Source organism: Geotrypetes seraphini, chromosome 4 (genome assembly GCF_902459505.1).
Source record: "Geotrypetes seraphini chromosome 4, aGeoSer1.1, whole genome shotgun sequence".
Taxonomy (NCBI): Eukaryota; Metazoa; Chordata; class Amphibia; order Gymnophiona; family Dermophiidae; genus Geotrypetes; species Geotrypetes seraphini.
Genome location: NC_047087.1, coordinates 286,041,029 through 286,067,283, shown reverse-complemented (window position 1 = coordinate 286,067,283; position 26,255 = coordinate 286,041,029). Strand labels below are relative to the sequence as shown.

Genomic DNA, 26,255 nt, shown 5'->3' with positions numbered 1-26,255 from the left:
AGGGGGGGAGGAGGGAAGTGAGAAGGGGTGTACTGCTGGACATGGGGGACGTAAAAGGAAGGGAGAAGAAGTGCTGCTGGATTTGGCAGAAAGGGAGGGAAAGGAAAGGTGCTACACACTGGAGGGGAGGGCGAGATGGTGCATGGGCAGAGAGCATGTTGGATTGGGGGGGATGCCACTCGAGGAAAGAGGCAAGGACAGAGAGAGAAAGCGTGCAGGAGGGAGATAGTGTTGGATTCATGGAGAGGCAAGATGGATGGGGAGGACAGAAAGGAGGGAAGGAGAAATGTCACACTCTGGGGAAGGGGGAGAGGATAGAGAGTGAAAAGTTGGACTCATGGAGAGAGAGAGAGAGATGTTGGTTGGGAGAAGGAAGGAGGATCAGAGGAGAAGCACGCAGGAGGAAGAGAGAAAAAATGTTGACTGGGAGGGGGGCCAGAAAGGAGGAAGGGAAGGGAGATGGACTGCAGGGGGACAGAAAGGAAGAAGGGAAAGAGAAATGTTGCACTGGGGTGGGGAAGAGAGATGACTAAAGGAAGGGAGAGATATCAGACCAGGGAATAGAAGGGAAGGAGGGGAGTTTGGTAGCGCTACAGAAATAATAATAATAGTACTGTAGTAAAAAGAGATGCCAGACTGGGAAAGGAAGGAGAGAGATGTTGTCAGACCACTGGGGGGGAAGGAGAGAGAGGGAGTAGATTTTGAGTCTACAGACCTCCGACTCAATCGCAGCAAATTGATAAGGATCTGATTGTGGATATCCAAAAGTTTGGAAGGAAAGAGGAGGTTCTGCTGTTGGGAGATTTCAACCTGCCAGATGCGGACTGGAATGTTCCGTCTGCGGAATCGGAAAGAAGTAGGGAGATTGTGGATGCCTTTCAAGAGGCTCTGCTCAGACAAATGGTGACGGAACCCACAAGGGAAAAAGCGATATTGGATCTGGTCCTCACAAATGGAGAGAGTATCTCTAATGTTCGAGTGGGTGCTCACCTGGGAAATAGCGATCATTAAACGGTTTGGTTTGATATAACGGCTAAAGTGGAGAGCGGCCGCACGATACTTAAAGTCCTAGATTTCAAACGTACGGACTTTAATGCAATGGGAGAGTACCTGAAGAATGAGCTGTTAGGATGGGAGGACTTAAGAGAAGTGGAAAGACAGTGGTCTAAGCTGAAAGGAGCGATAAAAATGGCTACGGACCTTTATGTGAAGAAAATCAATAAAAACAAGAGAAAAAGGAAGCCAATATGGTTCTCCAACCTAGTGGCTGAGAAAATAAAGGTGAAAGAGTTGGCGTTCGTGAAATATAAAAAAACCCAAGAAGAGGGGAGCAGAAAGGACTACAGGGTGAAACTGAAAGAAGCCAAGAGAGAGATACGTTTGGCGAAGGCACAGGCGGAAGAACAAATGGCTAAAAATGTAAAAAAGGGAGATGACAATTTTTTCAGATATATTAGTGAAAGGAGGAAGATGAAAAATGGAATTGCTAGGCTAAAAGATGCTGGGAACCAATATGTGGAAAGTGATGAAGACAAAGCAAATGTGCTAAACAAATACTTCTGTTTTGTGTTCACAGAAGAAAATCCTGGAGAAGGACTGAGATTGTCTAGCAAAGTTACACGAGAAAATGGAGTAGATTCTGCGCCGTTCACGGAGGAGGGTGTTTATGAGCAACTTGAAAAACTGAAGGTGGACAAAGCGATGGGACCAGACGGGATCCATCCCAGGATACTAAGGGAGCTCAGAGAGATTCTAGCGAGTCCTATTAAAGACTTGTTCAACAAATCTCTGGAGACAGGAGTGATTCCTAGGGATTGGAGGAGAGCAGATGTGGTCCCTATTCATAAAAGTGGTCACAGGGATGAAGCAGGAAACTACAGGCCGGTGAGCCTCACTTCAGTTGTTGGTAAAATAATGGAAGTTTTGCTGAAAGAAAGGATAGTGTACTTCCTTGAATCTAATGGGTTACAGGATCCAAGGCAACATGGCTTTACAAAAGGTAAATCGTGCCAAACGAACCTGATTGAATTTTTTGATTGGGTGACCAGAGAGCTGGATCAAGGACATATGCTAGATGTAATTTACTTGGATTTCAGCAAAGCCTTTGATACAGTTCCTCATAGGAGGCTGTTGAACAAACTTGAAGGGCTCAAGTTAGGACCCAAAGTGGTGAACTGGGTCAGAAACTGGCTGTCGGACAGACGCCAGAGGGTGGTGGTTAATGGAAGTCGCTCGAAGGAAGGAAAGGTGAGTAGTGGAGTCCCTCAGGGATCGGTGCTGGGGCCAATCCTGTTCAATATGTTTGTGAGTGACATTGCTGAAGGGTTAGAAGGAAAAGTGTGCCTTTTTGCAGCTGATAACAAGATTTGTAACAGAGTAGACACCGAAGAGGGAGTGGAAAATATGAAAAAGGATCTGCAAAAGTTAGAGGAATGGTCTGATGCCTGGCAACTAAAATTCAATGCAAAGAAATGCAGAGTAATGCATTTGGGGATTAATAATAGGAAGGAACCGTATATGCTGGGAGGAGAGAAGCTGATATGCACGGACGGGGAGAGGGACCTTGGGGTGATAGTGTCCGAAGATCTAAAGGCGAAAAAACAGTGTGACAAGGCAGTGGCTGCTGCCAGAAGGATGCTGGGCTGTATAAAGAGAGGCGTAGTCAGTAGAAGGAAGAAGGTGTTGATGCCCCTGTACAGGTCATTGGTAAGGCCCCATTTGGAGTATTGTGTTCAGTTTTGGAGACCGTATCTGGCGAAGGATGTAAGAAGACTTGAGGCGGTCCAGAGGAGGGCGACGAAAATGATAGGAGGCTTGCGCCAGAAGATGTATGAGGAGAGACTGGAAGCCCTGAATATGTATACCCTAAAGGAAAGGAGAGACAGGGAAGATATGATTTAGACATTCAAATACTTGAAGGGTATTAACGTAGAACAAAATCTTTTCCAGAGAAAGGAAAATGGTAAAACCAGAGGACATAATTTGAGGTTGAGGGGTGGTAGATTCAGGGACAATGTTAGGAAATTCTACTTTACGGAGAGGGTAGTGGATGTCTGGAATGCGCTCCCGAAAGAGATGGTGGAGAGTAAAACTGTGACTGAGTTCAAAGAAGCGTGGGATGAACACAGAGGATTTAGAATCAGAAAATAATATTAAATATTGAACTAAGGCCAGTACTGAGCAGACTTGCACGATCTGTGTCTGTATATGGCTGTTTGGTGGAGGATGGGCTGGGGAGGGCTTCAATGGCTGGGAGGGTGTAGATGGGCTGGAGTAAGTCTTAACAGAGATTTCGGCAGTTGGAACCCAAGCACAGTACAGGGTAAAGCTTTGGATTCTTGCCCAGAAATAGCTAAGAAAAAAAAATTAAAAAATTTAAATTGAATCAGGTTGGGCAGACTGGATGGACCATTCGGGTCTTTATCTGCCATCATCTATTATGTTCTATGTTCTACTATGTTGAGAAGAAAGCAGAAAAATGGAAATATTAAATGTTAAGTTAATGCTAAAGATGGATGCAAGGCAGAAAATGAAGACAGAGAGAAAAACAGTCAATGGATAAAAAGGTCCTGGAAACATAGTTAAAAGCACAGAAAAATAGTCACCAGACATCAAAGGTAGGGAAAATTATTTTATATATAGTGATTGAAATGTCAGTTTTGAGAATTTATATTTGCTGTGTATATTGTGTGTATATGAAAAATGAATGGAAAAAAAATTACGTTACAATTAGTAAAGGGAGTGGGATCTGGGGAAGATCTTAGGTGGGTCTAGGTTGGAGTTTGGGAGGTCTCTGGTTGGAGGTACTTAGTTGATATTTGTTAGACTTCCCTGCTGGCACGCCCTACTGGCATTTCAGTGCCTGTCTGGAGTGCCTCTGCGAATGCGTGGATGTCAGTGTGATGTCACACTTGAGTGTGATGTCATCACAGCAACATCCGCACACTTCTGGGTGCCTTGAGCCGCAGCCACTTCCTTTAGTGTGCCCCAGCTCAAAAAAGTTTGAGACACACTGTCCTACAGAGTTCTGGTGGATGGATGGAAATAACCCGCTGGTCCTGGAATAAAGTGCAGGTTTACAAGAGAGTAGATTAGCAAAGGTAAGAACCTAATCTTTTGTTGGGACAGTCCGAAGGTCCATCAAGTCCAGAATCCTGTTTCTAACAGTGGCCAACCCAGGTCCCAAGTTTCGTGTTTCATCTGTCAAATTATTATTGGTGTGCTTTTTAAGATTTTGCGATTGTGCAAGATAAAGTCCTTTTATAGCATGCTGAGCACCAGTCATTTTGTTAATTTGCTTTTGCAGAATTTGATCAATCTAGTTAATGAATGCTTTTGAAATAATGAGATTTTACAGATTTATTTTTTTGTTTGTTTACATGAACCTTAAAGCTGCTGTTGTCTTGCAGGACTAACACCTCCAGCAACACCCCCACATCAACTGTGGAAGCCATTAGCAGCTACGTCTCTGCTGGGGAAGGTTAAACCTTGCGACGCACCACCTCAGGTAGGAACAGGCAGCTCTTCCTTAAAGTCTGCGAAGCAAACGGAAACCAAACCTTTGTCTCGGAACAAACTTCATAGCAGGAATTCGTTGCCAGTCATTGCACCAGTACATGTGGGGCATGGAGATCATGATTACTGCTTGCTTGGCATATCACAAACCAAGAAGTGTCCTGATGCTACACTCCCAGTGGCAGAAGCCGCACCTGAGCAGCTGAATACCCATTCTGGAAAAGGAACTCGTCTGAATGTAAAACATCTCCAGACTATCACTATCAAGCCTATTATGTCACTAAAGGAAAGACTTCAGAACAGGGGCTGTCCAAAGCAGGTCACAACTGCAAGCTGTCCATCAGACTCTTCTAATCATTGCAGTGAAGACACATCCACTTACTGTGGGGAGCATGCCATTAGAAATGACTGCACAGACCAGCTAGATCATAGGACTAGTGAGAAAAATGGTATAAGGTTGGGCAAGAATCATCCAGAATCAGTGTTGTTGTCTCCTGAATCATCTCCCTGTAGGAGCGATGATATGGGGTTAAGGAGAACTTGTAATATTCGTGGAAATTCCTCAGCCTCCAAAAGGCCTTTGCGCTGCTACAGGAAACGGAGGCACTCGCCCAGCCCACAGGTATCCAGCTGGAGGAGCAGGCGAGCCCACACTAGTCGTTCATGCAGTTCTTGTTCGGATAGTGATGGCGAGTTGTCATCCTCGTCTTCCTCATCATCGTCCCGAATGTCACATTCGAGGTCACGATCAACTTCATTGAAGAGGAGGAAAAGGTGAGCGTTTTTATTGGGAGTGTAGTATAATTGGGTTCATAAAGGAGCTTTTTACATATTGCAGGGTATTTTAAATGCACTCGAACCTAGCTTTTCTTAGAGTTGCTTCGGTAATACCAAATGCAGACAAAGTTAATATCGCAGGTAATGAATAGTCAGCTTGGTATTAACATTTGGGAGCAGATCTCAAACTAAATAGTGAATGAGCTGTTAATTGGCAGTAATTAGGCCTTATGCGTGAATCTGCCTGTGTGCTATTCTATAACACTGTGTACCGTGTACTAGAGAATGACATGGTGACCTGTTACGTGGTTAACTGCAATAAAACCACAGGAACAGGTAAAATGTATATCTGCTCGCTGCTGGTACAGGAACAAAGCTTTTTTCTGCAGAGCGGTAAACAGCTTTGTTTCCACAGGGAACACCACCCACCACAGCTCCCTGATATCCCACCATCCCTCTCCTGTCATGGGTCTGGCTGCTTCAGGCCCTACACCCCTCCCTGACCTTGGGCCGGCCCACCTCTCCCACCTCTCCTTGCTCATGGGTCCGGCGGCTCCAGCCCATTCTCCCCCCCTTGCTTGCGACTCAGCTCACATCTCCCTCCCTGCTGCTAGCACATACCTTGCAGAGCGATCCAATCTCTATATAGGCTTGCTCAACGATGCTCACAGCCTTCCTTCTGCCGGGCTCCTTATGATGCAACTTCCTTACGCAAAGATAGGAAGTTGCATCATAAGGAGTAGCTGTGAGCACCGGCGTCGAGCAAGCCTGTGTAGAGATTGGCTTGCTCTGCAAGGTGTGTGCCAGTGGCAGGGAGGGAAGCCATCTGGACCCGCGAGCGAGTGGGGGAGCTGGAGCCGTTGACCCTAATGAAGAAAAGGAGCAGTGTAAAGCAAAGTAGATGGAGGAATTGGCCTAGGAAGGGGGGGAAGGTGCTGCACCTGTGGAAGGGAGGGCTGCTGGAGGGAAGAGAAAGGGAAAGGAGATGCCATACTAAGCGAATGAAGGAATAGGGAATGAAATACTGGACACAGCAGAGAGAGGAAGACACACGGAAAGTATCAGAAACAGAAGAGAAATAATGGCCATGGAGAGGAGAATAGGGACAAGGAAGAAAATGGAGATGCTGCATGGGAATGGTACATGGACAGAGTGGCAATGCCAGACATGGGAAGGAGTATATGGACACAGAGGGAAACTGCTAGATGTGGGAGAGAATAGGAACACAGAAGGGAGATGAGTAATACTGCAGCTAGGTTGATCTTTGCAAAAAGTAAATATGATCATGTTTCCCCTGCTTTTGTTAAAACTTCACTGGCTCTCAGTAATCTCTAGGGTTTACTTTAAATGTGCCTGCCTAACATTTAAGATCTCTATCCTGGAACTCTGTGAGACCTGATATTACCAGATCTATCCAAAAGCTTAAATTATCTTTCCCCCTCGTTAAAAGGCGTTATCTATATCGGAAAATTAGGGAAATCTCTCTACCTTAAAATTACTGAGCTTTGGAGTAACTTTCCTGTCCAGCTGCGTAATTTGAGCTCTTTGAAATTATTTTGAAAACATCTGAAAATGTGGCTATTTTCAAAAATGTAATTTCCGCTGCTCTCTATATAACCACTAATTCTTATTATATTTTCCTTTCTTAAACTCTTGTAAACCGTGTCGAGCTCTATCCTTGTAGAAAAGATGCGATATATAACCTTAAGGTTTAGTTTAATGAAGGTTTAGTTTAGTTTAATGCAGGACGTAGAGTAGTGATGATAAATACAGGGTGATGAGCACAGGAGAGATGCTGGACAGGGAGGGATTAGGGGACCCAGAGAAGGGAAAGATAAGTACACAAAGATGGAAGATGGATGGTAAGTATAGAGAAGAAGAAATGTCAAATGACCAGGAAACCCTGGTGAGTAAATTAAGAGATCACAGAGGGAAACAGAAAGTTCCAAGTTTCTTTATTTTTGATATACCGTTTTATCATACAGGTATCTAAATGGTTAACAATAAAATAGAATTAAAAATAAAAGCATGTCTAAGTTAAAAGGAGGGAAGGACTTGCACACTGACTGTACATGATATGGAAGGGAGAAAAGGGGGAGAGGAAAATTATTGAAACCAGAGCCTGGGACAAAACTTTGTCTGAAAAATAAAATGACCAGACAACAAAAGGTAGAAAAAAATAATTTTATTTTCTATTTTGTGATTAGAATATATGAGAACTGAAATGTTTATCCTGCTAGTGCTGGTGTTAGTCATGGGTAGGGCCCAGAGAAGAAATTTGGTAGGAGATTCCAAAGCCCATTACTAGTCCATGCCATTTTTAGCTTCCAGCAGGCTTAGGCTTTCTCTAGCCAGGGGACAGTTTCCCTAATTACACTCCTTGGCCTAACACCATCCCTGGCATGTGTAATCCTTATATTTTGACCAGTATAGGAGGAAATTAATCTTTTTATTTCTTTGGTGTTGTACTTTATCCCAGGACAAGCAGGCAGGTATTCTCACCAGTGGGTGATGTCATCTGACAGAGCCCCGATGCGGACGTCTCACAAGCATACTTGCTTGTATAAACTTCAGAAGTTTTGAGATGCCCGCACCGCGCATGCGCGAGTGCCTTCCTGCCCGATGCACCGGGCGTGTCTCCTCAGTTCTTTTCTTTCCGCGGAGCTGAGAAGTTTTGCTTCAACTCTGCGCTGAGTGAACCCTTATTCTTGCCTTCTAGTGCTCGCAGTTTTGAGTTTATTTCTCTTATCGTGTGTTCTATTCTGTCGTTTTATTGTTTAAAAAAAAAAAAAAAAAAATTTTTCCCATAGATTCGACCGGATCGGCCGCGTGGCTGGGGCCCCGCAGCTTCGATCTAGCGGCGGAGCTTTTTCGGCCTATGTCCCGGCTTATTACCGGTTTTAAAAAATGTATCAAGTGCCAGCGCGCGATTTCGTTGACGGACCCGCATCGATGCTGTTTAGAGTGTCTCGGGCCTCAACATCTTCCGAAATCGTGCCGGCTTTGTTCCACTCTAACAGCACGTGCTTTCAAGCGTCGCTGTTTCCTGTGGGAGTCGTTGTTTGCTATGGAGGCTTCCAAGGAACCTTCAGCTCCGACCAGCGCTTCGCCTTTGCCTTCAACGTCGGCATCTGCTCCCGCTGCATCGGGTCTTTTGAAAACGGCCTCCTTCGTTCCGGTTTCGACCCCGCCTCCTGCTCCGGTGCCTTCTTCGGTCTCCTCAGGTCAGGTGCCTCCACAGTCCGTTCCCCCAGTGGTTCTTAAGGTGCCTAAGGCTTCTAAGGCTAAGCACTCAGCCGCCCGGGACCGCGAAGACCGTGCAGGGGGTCCCACTTCAGATGCGGCTCTCCCCTTATCGGCTTCGATGCGGTCGCTCATGGAAGCCCACTTCCTCGAGCTCATGACTACCATGGGGCCCAAATGGCTTGCCACAATCCAGCATGGGCATGCGGAACCTCCTCGTGGGGTCGAGCCGCCGCCTCCTCCTCCTCCGCCTCGCCGCTCGCTCTCACTGCTAGACTCGGAGGCTCGGCGTTTGGCTGCCAGTTCATCGAGGAGTGCTTCGCTTAGTGAGATGCCACCTCTGGAACCCATCCCCGCCTCGGACAGAGACAATTGGGATTTGCCTCCGAGGAGCCGAAGCCCGGTGCATCATCAGGGGGATTTCTTCCGGAGCCCCTTGCCTGCAAGCCGTCTCCCGACCCGTGGCGTGCTGCTCCTCTTCGCTCTACGGCCTCCAGCCCCATCTACTCGTTGGAGGCCTCTGCGGAGCCATCTTCGCATCGTCGTTCCAGATCTCCTTCAAGACGGAGTGCGGGGCACCGCTCCAGGCATTCTTTGAGGCATTCATCCAGACATTCTACCATCTCGCCTCAGAAGAAGCTTCCTCGTATGGTGTATTCATCTTCAGATGTCTCGCCTCCTCCGGGCCCAGAGTTCTAGGATATCATCAGATCGTTCTCTCCTTGTAGATCCCATGTCTCCTTGGATCAGGAGGCCTCGACTTCATCGAGTCTGTCTCAGCGTCCTGTGTTGGCGGACCAGCTGTCTTTTTCATCTTTTCTGCGGCAGATGGCATATGATCTCGACATCACTTTGGACTCGGGTTCCCGCTACTCCAAGGAGTACCTGGATACCATGCATCTGCCTCATCCCCCTGCTGAGTCTCTTCGCCTGCCTCTACACAAGCTCCTCAACCAGACGTTCATGTGCTGTTTTGAAACACCGTACTCCATTCCTGCCATTCCTGGCAAACTGGATGCCAGGTATCGCACAGTGCACCATAAGGGGTTTGAGGGCTCCCAACTTTCCCATCAATCCCCCCTGTTGGTCGAGTCCTCCTTCAAGCGATCTCATCCGTCCCAGGTATATGCCTCGTGCCCCCGGGTCGAGAGGAGAGGACCATGGATAAGTTCGGGAGGCGCATCTACCAGAACTCGCTGATGGCTTCCCGAGTTCTCAATTACACCTTCCATTTTTCCACCTATTTGGAGTTCTTCCTTCCAGTGCTTCGGAAGTTTATGCCTTACATCGACTCTCAAGCTCGTTTTGAATACGAGGAGGTCGTCGCCTCGCTGTCCCAGCTGCGTCTTCATTTGATGCAATCCTCATATGATGCGTTTGAGCTCTCGGCAAGGGCTGCCGCCTGTTCCGTGGCCATGCGTCGCTTGGCATAGCTTTGGACCATTGATATGGACCCGAACCTCCAGGACAGGCTTGCCAACATCCCGTGTGCAGGTGCGGATTTGTTTGATGAGTCCATCGAGACGGTGACGAAGAAGCTGTCGGACCTTGAGAAGTCATTCCAGTCCATCCTTCGTCCGAAGCCTAAACATACTCGGTCTCGACCTTCTCGACCACCCTTTATATACCAACGGCGTTACACTCCCAGGCAGGCTCCTGCTGCGAGGCAACCGGTGAAGAGACAGCCTCCGCAGAAGTCTCAACAAAAACCTCAGCCTTCTGCGGTCCCCAAGGCTCCTCAGCCTTTTTGACTCTCTTGTCGGGAGCATAACCAACACCGTTCTGCTATCCCCTGTCTTTCCAATTGGGGGTCGCCTCCATCATTTTTACCATCGATGGGTGGCTATAACCACTGACCTTTGGGTCCTTACCATCATCAGAGAAGGATATTCTCTTCAGTTCCATCGGGTCCCCCGGACCATCCTCCAAGAGAGTATCCTTCCAACTTGACCCAAACCGCCCTTCTTCTTCAGGAAGCTCAGGCTTTGCTCCGGTTTCGGGCCGTCGAGCCGGTCCCTGTGGACCAACACAACCGGGGGTTTTACTCCCGGTACTTCCTTGTTCCGAAGAAGATGGGCGAACTGCGTCCTATTCTGGACCTCAGGGTGCTCAACAAGTTCCTGGTCAAGGAGAGATTTCGCATGCTGACCCTAGCTTCTCTCTACCTCCTCCTCGAGCAGAACGACTGGTTATGCTCTCTGGATCTAAAAGAAGCCTACACTCACATTCCCATTCATCCGGCCTCTCGCAGATTCCTCAGATTTCGGGTGGGACATCTTCATCTGCAGTATCGAGTGCTCCCTTTCGGCCTGTCCTCGTCTCCCAGAGTTTTCACCAAGTGTCTGGTGGTGGTGGCCGCTGCAGTCCGGAACCATGGTCTTCAGGTGTTTCCCTAATTCGACGACTGGCTCATCAAAGCTGCCTCAGCTCCAGGGGTCATCTCGGCGACCCAAAGGACTATTTGGTTCCTGCAGAGTCTGGGGTTCGAGATCAACTTCCCAAAATCTCATCTGCAACCTACCCAGTCTCTTCCCTTCATCGGGGCGGTTCTGGATACTATCCAACTCAGAGCATTCCTTCCTCCACAGCGCCTGGAAGCTCTTCTTCATCTCTGTCAGTCAGTGTCTTCTCGCCAGTCCATCTCAGCGAGACACCTGGTTCTCCTGGGCCACATGGCCTCTACGGTTCATGTGACTCCTTTTGCCAGACTTCACCTCAGAATTCCTCAGTGGACCCTGGCGTCTCAATGGACACAGGTGTCAGATCCTTTGACTCGTCACATCCTGGTCACTCCTGCTCTTCAGCAGTCTCTACGTTGGTGGATAATCTCTTCCAATCTATCCAGAGGTTTGCTGTGTCACACTCCTCCCCACCAGAAGGTTCTCACGACCGATTCCTCGACCTATGCATGGGGGGCTCATCTGGACGGTCTTCGCACTCAAGGCTTCTGGACCAGTGCGGACCGGCTGTGCCATATCAATCTTCTGGAACTCAGGGCAATTTTCAATGCTCTTCAAGCTTTTCAACATCTGCTTCACGACCTGGTGGTCCTCATTCGCACGGACAATCAGGTCGCCATGTATTATGTCAACAAGCAGGGGGGTACGGGATCGGCCTCCCTCTGCCAGGAAGCTCTCAGAGTCTGGGATTGGGTGATTCGCCACAACACCTTCCTCAAAGCTGTCTACATTCAGGGGGCGGACAATGCCTTGGCGGACAACTTAAGTCGTCTCCTCCAGCCTCACGAATGGACCCTCCATTCCAAGCCCCTTCATCAGATCTTCTCTCAGTGGGGGATGCCTCAGATAGACCTCTTTGCAGCTCCCCACAACTTCAAACTGCCTCAGTTCTGCTCCAGGGATCTACACTCCTCATCGTCTCGAGGCAGATGCTTTTCTTCTGGACTGGGGGAATCTCTTTCTGTATGCGTTTCCTCCGTTTCCTCTCATTCAAAAGACTCTGGTCAAGCTCAAGTCCGACCGGGCCACCATGATTCTGATTGCTCCTCGGTGGCCCAGACAGCCTTGGTACTCCCTTCTACTTCAACTCAGCAGCAGGGAGCCATTCCTTCTTCCAGTGTTTCCTTCACTGCTTACTCAGCATCAAGGATCTCTGCTCCATCCCAACCTGCAGTCTCTCCACCTGACAGCTTGATTCCTCTCAACGTAACTCCTCTCCAGTTTTCCAAAGCGGTGAGGGATGTGTTGGAGGCTTCCCGGAAGCCTGCTACTAGACAATGCTACTCCCAAAAATGGACTAGATTTTCTACCGGGTGTGTTTCTAATCGTAAGGAGCCTCAACGAGCCTCCCTATCTTCTGTGTTGGACTATCTTCTGCACCTATCTCATTCTTGCCTCAAGTCTACATCGATACGAGTCCATCTGAGTGCCATTGCGGCTTTCCATCAGCCTCTGCAAGGGAAACCTCTCTCTGCTCATCCTGTGGTTTCCAGATTTATGAAAGGACTTTTCCATGTCAATCCTCCTCTCAAACCTCCTCCAGTGGTTTGGGACCTCAATGTTGTCCTTTCTCACCTTATGAAGCCTCCTTTTGAGCCTCTCAACAAGGCTCCGCTGAAGTTTCTCACTTGGAAAGTGGTTTTTCTTGTTGCCCTCACTTCTGCTCGCCGAGTCAGTGAGCTTCAGGCCTTAGTGGTGGATCCACCTTTCACAATATTCCATCATGACAAGGTGGTCCTCCGCACTCATCCAAAATTCCTGCCTAAAGTGGTCTCTGAATTTCATCTCAACCAATCCATAGTTCTTCCTGTGTTTTTTCCAAAGCCTCATTCTCATCCTGGAGAATCAGCTCTTCACACTCTGGACTGTAAACGTGCTTTGGCTTTCTACCTGGATCGCACCAAACCACACAGAACTGCTCCTCAACTTTTCGTCTCCTTTGATCTGAACAAGTTGGGACGCCCTGTCTCGAAGCGTACCATCTCCAACTGGATGGCGGCTTGCATCTCTTTCTGCTATGCCCAGGCTGGATTACCCCTTCCCTGTAAAGTCACAGCCCATAAGGTCAGAGCAATGGCGGCCTCTGTAGCCTTCCTCAGATCGACACCGATTGAGGAGATTTGTAAGGCTGCCACTTGGTCCTCGGTTCATACCTTCACTTCTCATTATTGTCTGGATACTTTCTCCAGACGGGATGGACAGCTTGGCCAAACAGTATTGCAAAATTTATTCTCCTAAGTTGCCAACTCTCCCACCATCCCATTGGGGTTAGCTTGGAGGTCACCCACTAGTGAGAATACCTGCCTGCTTGTCCTGGATAAAGCAATGTTACTTACTGTAACAGTTGTTATCCAGGGACAGCAGGCAGCTATTCTCACGTCCCACCCACCTCCCCTGGGTTGGCTTCTCTGCTAGCTATCTGAACTGAGGAGACACGCCCAGTGCATCGGGCGGGAAGGCACTCGCGCATGCGCGGTGCGGGCATCTCGAAACTTCTGAAGTTTCTTCAAGCAAGTATGCTTGTGAGACGTCCGCATCGGGGCTCTGTCGGATGACATCACCCACTAGTGAGAATAGCTGCCTGCTGTCCCTGGATAACAACTGTTACGGTAAGTAACATTGCTATATGGGAGGTGTGGCTGCTTGGGATTTTGGTTTATTCTTTGTTTATCATTTTTGATCAGTTATTATCTATTTGGCATTTGTGTGCTGTGTGTGTGTGACAAAGGTATTCTGTTATAATGAATTTTCTGTGTAGCATTCAGTTTTCCTGATAGTGGAGGGGGCTATTGTGAGGAGAAATGGGTTTTGTTCCTTTTTCTGTATTTGTGATTTATAAAATGACAGTTGTACAGCATATTGTCCCTTTTTATACTTTAATATAATTTTATTCAATTTTCTATACCGCTCTCCCAGGGGAGCTTAGAATGGTTTACATGAATTTATTCAAGTACTCGATTATTTTTCCCCTTCTGTCCCGGCGGGCTCACAATCTATCTAATGTACCTGGGGCAATAGGGGGGGATTAAGTGACTTGCCCAAGGTCACAAGAAGCAGTGTGGGTTTGAACCCACAACCTCAGGGTGCCGAGTTGCCACGAGAACTCGCGTCAGCCATTCAGAAAGTGGCTCTGCACGGGGCAGGAGCGCAGGAAGATCGCTCCTGCCACGGTTCACTGCTGGACCACCAGGGAATTGAAAGGTTTGTGTGGTGAAGGAGGTAAAAGTTCTCACAGTTGGCCAGGACAGGAGTCGGGAGGGGATCCCTCTTGTCCTGGCCCACTGCTGGCTCACCAGGGAATTGAAAGGTAGGAGGCAGGAGGAATTGAAAGGCAGGAGGGAGGTAAACGTCATAGTCAGCCAGGACAGGAGGTTGGAGGGATCCCTCCTGTCCCAGCCCACCGCTGGACCACCAGGTCTTAACAGCAGGCCAGGGATAGGGATGGGTGGACGTTGACCCAAATATATGCCGAGTCCTCAATTTCTGGTCCATTTATTTGGCCCAAAAATTTCAGCTTATGTTGAATATATAGGGTACTTCAATTGCCTCGCACACAACTAGGGGGCATGAGTGGGTCGGGGCATTCCAAGAATTTAGGCACAGTTATAGAATAGGGTTTGTGCCTAACCACCATTTTTATGCGCCAGCATTTACAGTAGGTTTTAGTAGATGTAAGTCCGCATGCCTAAAGTTCAGCATTGGAATCGGTACTACATGCTCTTCTACAAAGGTTACTTGGCGCTTGGTGTAGATCTTCCTAATGCTTAACTTTGGGTGCCATTTATAAAATTTCTCTGTCCCTTGTCAAGGAGTCTGATTTTGGTTTTATTTTTGTTTGTTTGTTTTTAATCTTTATTCATTTTAAAAACTAACATCAAGTGCAACATATTATCAAACAATGTACAAATAAACAGCACTTAATTCCATCAAATGATATAATAAATACATATCCCTTCCCCCCTATCCTTTCAATGATCAAGACAAACAAAAGTGCGATCAAATAATAAAGTAAAGGCTGGGCGGTCAGAGAAGGAGGTAAAAAAAGACGTGGTGGTAGCGCTATTAAAGTTGGCATTGCCTACATTTCTTTTTTATCTGGCACAACCGGAATAAAGCACTAGAGCAGCAGATTGCACGCCAAAGAGAGCAGGAGGCCCGCCATCGACACTAGTGGGAGTTGACCAGTCGATACTTTAAACCAGTGGTTCCCAACCCTGTCCTGGAGGACCACCAGCCAGTCAGGTTTTCGGGATAACCCTAATGAATATGCAAGAGAGACATCTAGATATAATGGAGTTGACAGGCATGCAATTCTGCCCCATGCATATTCATTAGGGCTATCCTGAAAATCTGACTGGCTGGTGGTCCTCCAGGACAGGGTTAGGAACCACTGGTTTAAACCAGGGCTGCCCAAGTCCGATCCTCAAGATCTACTGGCAGGCCAGGTTTTCAGGATATCCACAATGAGCTTGCATGAGAGAGATTTGCATACCAAGAAGGCAGTGCAGGCAAATCTCTCATGCATATTTATTGTGGATATCCTGAAAACCTGGCCTGCCAGTAGATCTCGAGGACTGGACTTGGGCAATCCTGGTTTAAACAATCTAACATATACAGTTATAAGCAGGCCCAATGGAGTTCAAGGCAGCCTTACCAGCAGAGCATGACCGCATATCACTGTGAAACACTAAAGGAAGAAAAGAGAACAAAGTTGGCATTGTGACGGGAGCCCCTCGGGAAACTTTTGCAAGAGGAGCAAGATGTATTTGAGGCAGAACTAAGAGACGTGAAGCAGAGTAAAGACTCCTACATTGCTGAGAATAAAGGAGTCGATTTTGAATTGTGGACTGGCCCTCATTTTTAGTGTTAGTTTTGATTGTTGTGCTACTTTTGTGTCTCAGTATTTCTGGGTCTATTTATCTGGTCCTGGGACTCTGGAGGGGAGAGTGTGTGGGGGAGGTGTTTTGAGATTTTCTGTTTGTAATTTGTGTGTTGAAAATTTTGAGTTGTATGATTTTCAGTGTCTGCTGTACTGGTTTGGTTTTTGGCTCAATAAAATCATTTGAACATAAAATTCCCGCATTATGTCCACATCCCTCTAGCACAGTGGTCTCAAACTCAAACCCTTTGCAGGCAGTGGCGTACCTAGGGGGGGGCGGGGGGGGCGGGCCGCCCCGGGTACCAGCCCTAAGGGGGTGTTCCCGGCCTTGCCGTTTAGTCCCCCGCCACCCCCGAAGGACCGCTCGCCCCACTGACCTTCCTGCACCACCTGTGAAGCAGCCCGCAGCAGGATCGCGAAGTCAGCGTCAGCGATCCCTGCGCTGCTTCCTGCGCCACGGTCCCGCCCCTCCTCTGACGTCAGAGGAGGGGCGGGATCGCGGCGCAGGAAGCAGCGCAGGGATGCTGACGCTGACTTCGCGATCCTGCTGCGGCTGTTCATAGGTGGTGCGGGGAGGCCAGGGGGGCGAGCGGTCCTTCGGGGTGGGTCGGGGCATCAGGCCTTCAGGGTGGGGCGGGCGGGCAGGCAAGCAGGCTTTCAAGGGGGAGGGGGTGACAGGCAGGCAGGCAGGCCTTCAAGGGGGGACAGGCCTTCAAGGGGTGCAGGCCTTCAAGGGGGGCAGGCAGGCCTTCAGGGGGGTGCAGGCCTTCGGGGGGGGTGTAGGCCTTTGGGGGGGTGCAGACCTTCAAGGGGGGGCAGGCCTTCAAGGGGGGGAACAGGCCTTCAAGGGGGGAAAGGCAGGCAGGCCTACAAGGGGGGGGGACAGGCCTACAAGGGGGGGGAACAGGCCTACAAGGGGGGGGAACAGGCCTACAAGGGGGGGGACAGGCCTACAAGGGGGGGGACAGGCCTACAAGGGGGGGACAGGCCTACAAGGGGGGGGACAGGCCTTCAAGGGGGGGTGCAGGCCTTCAAGGGGGGTGCAGGCCTTCAAGGGGGAGACAGGCCTTCAAGGGGGGGAAAGGCAGGCAGGCAGGCCTTAAAGGGGGGACAGGCCTACAAGGGGGGGGACAGGCCTACAAGGGGGGGACAGGCCTTCAAGGGGGGGACAGGCCTTCGGGGGGGTGCAGGCCTTCGGGGGGGGGTGCAGTCCTTCAAGGGGGTGCAGGCCTTCAAGGGGGGAAAGGCAGGCAGGCAGGCCTTCAAGGGGGGGACAGGCCTACAAGGGGGGGAGAAGCTACAAGGGGGTGGTACAAGCCTTCAAGTGGGGGACAGGCCTTCGGGGGGGGGGTGCAGACCTTCAAGGGGGGACAGGCCTTCAAGGGGGGAAAGGCAGGCAGGCAGGCCTTCAAGGGGGGACAGGCCTACAAGGGGGGGGGGAGAAGCTACAAGGGGGTGGGACAGGTCTTCAAGTGGGGGACAGGCCTTCGGGGGGGGTGCAGGCCTTCGGGGGGTGCAGACCTTCAAGGGGGGGACAGGCAGGCAGGCCTTCAAGGGGGGGACAGGCCTACAAGGGGAAGGGACAGGCCTTCAAGGGGGGTGCAGGCCTTCAAGGTGGGACAGGCAGACCTTTAAGGGGGGACAGGCCTTTGGGGGGGGACCATGATTTAGAAGTACACGGAGGGAAGGGGGTGTTCAAAGAGACATGCATATGCCAAACTTTGGGGGGGGGAAGAAATAATGGGTCTGAAAATAGAGGAGAGGGAGAGAGATGATGGACCATGGGATTTAGGGAGGGAAGGAACAGAAAGGGAGAGAAATTGGACACAAGGGATGGTGTGGAGGAGGGATAGAGATACTGGATAGGAGAGTAATTAGGAAAAGAAACGGAGAGATGGTGGACTCTGGGATGGTGGGGAAGGAGGGAGAGATGCCGGATGAAAGGGTATTTAAGAAAAGGTGGATCTGTGGAGGGAGATGAAAAAAAGGAAAGATACCAGACTTCCAGGGAAGGGAAATGGAAAGGGAGGACAGAGTTGGCAGATGGATGGTTAGCATGCAGAAAGAAGGAGACCCTGGCAAGCAAGTTATCAGAAGAAAACCAGAGCCTTGGACCAACAAGATTTGAAATATAACCAGACAACAAAAGGTAGAAAAATTAATTTTATTTTCTGTTTTGTGATTATAACATGTCAGATTTGAAATGTGTATCCTGCCAGAGCTGGTGTTGGACTGCAAACGTGAGCTAGGATTTAACAGAAAGAGGAAAAGTCCTTTTTGTTTCTTTATTTTATTTACACCACAGCGCCAGTGTGGTTAGGAGAAGCCAAAGGGGGTGAAAAAGCTATAAAACCCACCAGGAGTTTTGAAAAAAATCACTCAACTGGGCAGGAAAATCGAATTGAAAAACCAATTCAATAGGGCTGAATCGAATCAAAATTTTTTTTTTCCTGTATCTGGCAGCATTAGTTTGCGCTACTGTCTTAGACTTTAGGACCTGGGATTGGGGAGAGATGGCATCCTCAGTACTTTATAATGCAAGTGAAACGAGGATTTGGTCAGACTTTTGAAGGGTCTGCAGAAAAAAAATATTGTATAGGCCGGGGACATGAGACAGCAGGAAATGGGAACTTTTCTTCCTTCTATTTTTGTGAATGGAAAGGCTGAGGATGTCAGAGAGGTCAGTTAAAATATGTGCTTTATAAGAAAATATAATAATGTGTTTTATAAAGTTTATAGCATAGCTGGCCTACCCAGTGAGGTGTTCCTAGTGGTGATGGTGGCAGCGTGTCAATGTGTTGAGAGGAAGAGGTGGTCTGGGAAATTCTGCTGAGCAAACTCCGGGCCCATTTCCACCCCCCAGTTAGTCCACTCCACTCAACTGATTCACACACTGAGTGGGTCTTTGGGTGTTGTTTTGGGATCTCTTCCAGTGGTTTATCTCCTTCTGGTCCAAGGAAGGAAACTTTGTTATCCTTAGCATTGACCTACAGAATATGTTTGTAACAGCGCTGCTTGTGTGGCATTAGGCTATGTAGTGATCGAAAGAAAAAAACAGACCTTTGCACATTTTTGCACTATATGGTGGGTGTATGAGGAGATTCACATTTCCTGCACAGCTAAGTCCATGTGAAGTTACCTTGTGCTGTATTTGACATCTAGCAAGGTCTCTGTTTGAAAGGAAAGATCTAAACTTAAAAATGAAGTGGCCAGAAGTTATGGTAAAAGCAGATAGTGTAGCTGGTTTTAAGAAAGATTTGGACAAATTCCTGGAGGAAAAGTCCATAATCTGTTATTAAGACATGGGGGAAGTGTCTGCTTGCCCTGGATCGGTAGCATGGAATGTTGCTACTCTTTGGGTTTTGACCAGGTATTAGTGTCCTGGATTGGCTACCATGAGAATGGGCTACTGGACATGATAGACCATTGGTCTGACCCAGTTAGGCTATTCTTATGTTATGTTCTCATCTGTAGGGGCCTTTGTTTTCACTTCTTATTTTAATGTATTTTTTTTCTGGGAACTTATCAGTGTTTTTTATAATGGGAACAAAAATGGAAGAGAATTAATGTGTGTGGAATGGGGGGTAACTAATTTCTTCAGCTAAATAATTCAATCCACTTCAAACAGACATAGGAGAACTTGTGCACCATTCACACACCCTCCAACCAAAAACGTCAAAAGAAAAAAACTGTTCGACAACCTCCTAGCCATTCGAGCTGCAACACTCAACCCCCAACTCTACAACCAATTGATATCAACCACAGACTGCAAAACCTTCAAAAAGAAATAAAAACCCTTCTATTCAAAAAACACATAAAACCGAACTAACACAATCAGAACTGTCCCAAGCATCACCTGCAACTACTCCATATGTACTTCTAATGTCATGACAATTTAGACATAATTTATGTTATGTTATGTTTGGAATAATGGTTACATATATGAGGTTCAATAAAAGAAAATTTTCACTGCCTGTTTCTATTCTGACCATTTATTCCATTTCATGGTTATTGCAAAAAAAAAATAAAAAATTTTTTTTACATGGGGGGGGGGGGGGTGTCAAAAAATGATGGGCCCCGGGTGCCACATACCCTAGGTACGCCACTGTTTGCAGGGCCACATTTTGGATTTGTAGGTACTTGGAGAGCTGCAGAAAGGAAAAAATAGTTAATGTCTTATTAAAGAAACTAGTCTTATAGCCTGTTAAATTAACGGGTGCTAGAATATGTGTGTGTGTGTCTGTCTTTATTTCTTTTTCTCTCTCAGCCGCTTTCTGTATTTCTATCTTTCTTTTTTTTTCCTTGGCTGTCTACCACCACATCTTGTCTGCTCCCCCTGTTCATTCTCCCTTCCTTTTACCTTCCCTGTGTCCTCCCCCACCCCATCACTGCTCACCTTATCCAACAGCAGCCCTTCTCCCTTTATTTTACCTCACCCCTCTTCCTGCTCCCTCGTCCATCAGCACCTCTTCCTGCTCCCCTTGTCCAGCAGTAGGCCTCCCTTCATTCCCCCCCTTGTCCATCAGCACCTCTTCCTGCTCCCCCTGTCCAGCAATATGCAGTTCAACACCAGAGAAAGAGAAAAAACACTATACACTTTGGAATATAAAAAGAAAGCAGTGCAAATTTACAGTAAAACTGCATTTTCTGTTAATGAAATTAAAAATAAAATTCTTTTTTTCTACTTTTATTGTCTGGCCATTTTATTCATGTTTATCCCAGTTTCTGCTCTCTTCTCTCAATTTTCTTACCAGGGTTTGCAGTCTATCTGGCTCTTCTCTCGTTCCTGTCTTCACTTCCTCTCCTACATCCATCTCAGACTTTAACCTTATCTTTCAGTTTTCCTCCATTTATTTTTCTGCATCTCTATCTGCTTCTATTTCTCCAGTTGTTTGTTTTTTTGGGAGGTTTTTTTATTTATTTTTTTTGCTAACTCCTCCCTTCCAGCATCTTCTCTTTCTCTCTCTTCCCCCTTTATTTTCAGTCTTCTAACCAGTATCTGTCTTGCTCCCTCCATCCAGCATATTATCCCAGGACAAGCAGGCAGCATATTCTTGACTGATGGGTTACGGCACCGACGGAGCCCCGGTACGGACAATTTTAGAGTGATTGCACTCTAAGAACTTGGAAAGTTCTGGTAGGCCGCACCGCGCACGCGCGAGTGCCTTCCCGCCCGACAGAGGCGCGCGGTCCCCGGTTTCTTAGTTTCCGCGGAGCTAAGAAGACGTGTTTCTTTCAACGGCTGTTGAAGTTCTTTTTTCAATTAATATCGCCTTCCCGCTCGCGTAAACCCTTTTGGAAATTTTATTTCCGTTGTTTCTTTTCTTTTCTTAAAAAAAAAAAAAAAAAAAAAAAAATTAATTTTTTTCTTCAGTTTTCGGTTAGCCCCGGCGGGGCCTATTGCCATCATCGAGGCCTCGGCCTTCGATTTGGCAGAAGCCGTATTCACTTTCATGCCCCCTCAACCCGGGTTTAAAAAGTGCCAGCGGTGCGCTCGACCAATTTCACTGACAGACCCACACAATTGGTGTCTGCAGTGTCTTGGTCCTGACCATCGAGCGTCTACCTGCTCCCGCTGTGCGACTTTAAAGAAGAGAGCACTTAAAAACCGCCAGATACAGCAGCAGTTATTGTTCGGCGCCGAGATGTCTGATTCCGCACCACCGGCACCGACGTCGGCTCCATCTCAGTCGGCACCTACTTCGTCAACACCGCGCCGGCGTCGCACCCCGCAGGTAAGCCGGCTAAGAAGCCTTCCCCGTTGGAGCGTCCTCCGGTCTCAGTAGCAGCGAGTCCAATCCTGCCGACCACGAGGCGCCCACGGAAGCGCTCCGCTCCGATTGAGGTGAGCCCCTCGACATCGGGTTCCTCTTCGGAGTGTAGAGTGGCACCCAAGGTACCGCAGAAGAAAAAAGCGGTACCGGTGCCTTCATTGGACGAGCGCATTGCCGCAGTCCTGCAGGTCCAGCTAAAGGAACAACTCCAACAGCTACTTCCTGCTCTTTTGACTCCGAGCCTTCCAGTCCCGGTCCGGTCTGAGCCACCGGTACCGACGGTGCAGCAGCCCCCTTTATCGGCATCCACTTTGTCGGTACCGGGGCACATCACTTCTTCGGTATCAATGCCAGTCTTGGCACCGGAACCGAGGCACCAGGCTGTTCAAACATCGGCACCGGCACAACCCTTAACATCTCCCGGTACTGGTTCACAGAGGTCTGGTAAGTCGACTCATAAAACTCGGCACCTAGAACCCTCCACACCGGAGTCACGAGACCGTAGTTTTCAGGTGAGGGACCCTGATCTGTGGGGTGATTCAGAAGAGCCTTTCCTCTCTGAGGGAGAGTGTTCATCAGGGGACGAGGATCCTTCTGGTTTTGATCCATCTTCCAAACCTGATGCAACTTCTTTCACCTCCTTTCTTAAAGAGATGTGTGACTCTTTATCTATTCCCTTGGAGGCTGAATCCAAAAAATCCAAGGCATTTTTAGATGCTCTTGACTTTGACCAGCCTCCAAGGGAATTTCTCAAGCTGCCTCTCCATGACATTTTAAGAGAGACATTTTACAAAAATCTAGAGACACCCTTGACCATTCCAGGAGCTCCCCGTAAACTGGACTCCTTATATAAGGTTATACCAATTCCAGGCTTTGACAAGCCTCAACTCCCCCATGAGTCTTTATTAGTAGAGTCTACTTTAAAGAAATCCACGGGGGCTAGTGTATATGCTTCTGTCCCTCCTGGCAGAGAAGGTAAGACCATGGATAAGTTTGGCAAAAGGCTGTATCAAAATGCAATGCTAGCGAACAGGTCAGGAAACTATGCTTTCCATTTTTCCTTTTATCTTAAGCATCTTATTCAAAGTTTGTCATCTTTTGAGAAATATCTCCCTGACCGTAAGAAATCAGCCTTTCGCCAAACTTCTTCATCGCTCTTGCAACTGCGCAAGTTCATGGTCAGATCAATCTATGACACTTTTGAGCTGACCTCTAGAGCCACGGCTATGTCAGTGGCTATGCGACGACTGGCCTGGCTCAGAGTGTCCGAACTCGATGTCAATCACCAAGATCGACTGGCCAATGCACCTTGCCTAGGGGATGAGCTGTTCGGAGAATCCATGGACTCTACTACTCAGAAACTTTCAGCTCATGAGACTCGATGGGATACTCTCCTTAAGACAAAGAAGAAGACCCCACCTTCTAGGCCTTTTTGTCAACAATCGGCCTACCAACGAAGGTTTGTGGCTCGTCCATTACCTCAAACACAGCAACAACCCAGGCGTCAGAGGCAGCAACAGAGGCAACCTGCTCGACCTGCCCAGCAGCAACAGCAAGTGAAACCTCCTCCTTCTCAAAAGTCAACTCAGCCCTTTTGACTTGGTTCTCCGGGACATAGCCAATCTTCCTCCTTCTACTCATCTTCCACAGCCCATTGGAGGACGCCTTATACATTTCATAAGCCGTTGGGAAATCATCACCTCGGACCTGTGGGTCCTCAACATCATCCGCCACGGCTACTCTCTCAACTTTCAGACACCTCCTGCCCAAAGTCTGCCAAGAGAGTCTGCTTTCAACACTCCTCGGTCTTCCCTCCTTCTTCAAGAGGTTCAATCCCTCCTCCTTCTGAACGCTATAGAGGAAGTTCCTCTAGATCAGAGAGGGCAGGGATTCTACTCCCGTTATTTTCTAGTCCCCAAAAAGACAGGAGATTTAAGACCCATTCTAGATCTTCGCGATCTAAACAAATGCTTGGTCAAGGAGAAATTCAAAATGCTTTCTCTGGTCACTCTTTACCCTCTTCTCAATCAAGGCGACTGGCTATGTTCACTCGATCTCAAAGAAGCATACACTCATATACCGGTCAATCTGGCCTCCAGACAGTACCTACGCTTCATGATCAATCGTTGTCATTACCAATACAAGGTGCTGCCCTTCGGTCTTGCCTCCTCTCCAAGAGTGTTCACCAAATGTCTGATTGTGGTGGCTGCCTTTCTACGATCTCACCACCTTCAGGTCTTTCCTTACCTGGACGACTGGTTAATCAAGGCCAATTCATCTCAGACTGTTCTCCTGGCCACCAACCAAACCATCATGTTTCTTCAACTTCTGGGGTTCGAGATCAATCTACCCAAATCTCATCTCATCCCCAGTCAGAGACTTCAATTCATCGGAGCTGTCTTGGACACAGTGCTCATGAGAGCGTTCCTGCCATCCAACCGTCTTCAAACGCTTCAATCTCTGTGTCAGCAGGTGCTTCTACAACTTTCCATCTCTGCCAAGCAAATGATGATACTCTTGGGTCACATGGCCTCCACAGTTCATGTCACACCCTTTGCACGTCTTCACCTGCGCACTCCTCAATGGACCCTAGCTACCCAGTGGTCCCAAGCGATGGATCCTTGCTCACGTCACATATCTGTCACATCATCTCTTCGTCAGTCTCTACAATGGTGGTTGATATCCTCAAATCTATCCAGAGGTCTTCTGCTCCATCTACCTCCTCATCAACTAGTCATCACCACCGACGCCTCCCCTTATGCCTGGGGAGCTCATTTGAACGAGTTCCAAACTCAAGGCCTTTGGACAGCCCAGGAAAAGAAGCATCACATCAATTTCCTGGAACTCAGAGCGATGTTTTATGCCCTCAAGGCCTTCCAACATCTTCTCTTCCCTCAAGTTCTCCTGCTGTGCACAGACAATCAAGTTGCGATGTACTACATCAACAAGCAGGGTGGGACGGGCTCTCGCCTCTTGTGCCAGGAAGCCCAGAAGATCTGGACTTGGGCCATAAATCACCATCTATTCCTGAAAGCTATCTACATTCAGGGAGAAAAGAATTCCTTAGCGGACAAGCTCAGCAGAATTCTCCAGCCTCACGAGTGGACACTCGATCCTTTCACTCTACAATCCATCTTCGCTCAATGGGGCACTCCTCAGATAGACCTCTTTGCAGCTCCTCACAATCACCAGCTGCCCCTATTCTGCTCCAGACTCTACTCTCCTCACCGTCTGGCAGCGGATGCATTTCTCCTCGACTGGTCCAATCTGTTCCTGTACGCTTTCCCTCCTCTGTCTCTCATGTTGAGAACCTTGTTCAAGCTCAAGAGGGAACGAGCCACCATGATTCTGATTGCTCCGAGGTGGCCCAGGCAACATTGGTTCTCCCTTCTACTTCAACTCAGTTCCAGGGAACCTTTTCTTCTTCCACTGTTTCCTTCTCTGCTTACACAGCATCAGGAGACCCTTCTACATCCCAACCTCGTCTCTGCACCTGACAGCTTGGTATCTCTCGGGCTAACTTCTCATGATACTCTTTTGTCTCAGCCCGTTCGTTCCATTCTAGATGCCTCCAGGAAACCAGCCACTCTGCAATGTTACCATCAGAAGTGGACAAGATTTTCTTCCTGGTGTCTTCTTCACCATCTTGATCCCACTTCCCTGGCAGTGGAGACATTGTTGGATTATTTGCTTTCTTTGTCTGACTCTGGCCTTAAGTCTTCTTCCATCAGAGTCCATCTCAGTGCCATTGCTGCCTTCCATGAGCCGGTTCATGGAAAACTTCTCTCAGCTCATCCCCTGGTGTCCAGGTTCATGCGAGGTCTTTTCAATGTGAAACCACCTCTTAAAGCCCCTCCTGTTATCTGGGATCTCAATGTGGTTCTTTCCGCCTTAATGAAGCCTCCATTTGAACCTTTGGCTACCACTCCTTTCAAGTTTCTCACTTGGAAGGTACTTTTCCTTATTGCTCTTACCTCTGCCAGGAGGGTCAGTGAGCTACATGCACTAGTTGCAGATCCACCTTTTACGGTCTTTCATCATGACAAGGTGGTTCTGCGTACACATCCAAAGTTTCTCCCTAAGGTTGTCTCTGAATTCCATCTCAACCAATCCATTGTTCTGCCTGTCTTCTTTCCGAAACCTCACTCTCATTCTGGGGAACAAGCTCTGCATACTTTGGATTGTAAGAGGGCTCTAGCTTACTATCTAGAGCGTACGAAACCCCACAGATCAGTTCCCCAACTCTTTCTGTCCTTTGATCCGAATAAATTGGGACGTCCTGTTTCTAAACGTACGTTGTCTAATTGGCTGGCAGCGTGCATTTCATTCTGTTATGCTCAGACCGGACTGACACTGGAAGGTTCTGTCACGGCCCATAGAGTCCGAGCGATGGCAGTATCTGTAGCTTTCCTCCGTTCCACTCCTATTGAGGAAATCTGCAAGGCTGCTACTTGGTCCTCAGTTCATACTTTTACATCTCATTATTGTCTGGATGCATTCTCCAGACCGGATGGACACTTCGGCCAATCTGTTTTGCAAAATTTGTTTTCCTAATGGCCAACCTTCCCTCCATCCCTCTTTTTGTTAGCTTGGAGGTCACCCATCAGT

At 48.2% G+C, this 26,255-nt stretch overlaps 1 protein-coding gene across 1 annotated transcript in view; it reads left to right on the top strand.

Moving 5' to 3' along the window:
• PPRC1 (PPARG related coactivator 1) overlaps positions 1 to 26,255 on the top strand; it is a 120,690-nt gene that overhangs the window by 68,862 nt on the left and 25,573 nt on the right. The window contains exon 8 of the mRNA XM_033942497.1: positions 4,410 to 5,289. Coding sequence (XP_033798388.1) covers positions 4,410 to 5,289 — 880 coding nt within the window. The remainder of the gene's footprint in view (positions 1 to 4,409; positions 5,290 to 26,255) is intronic.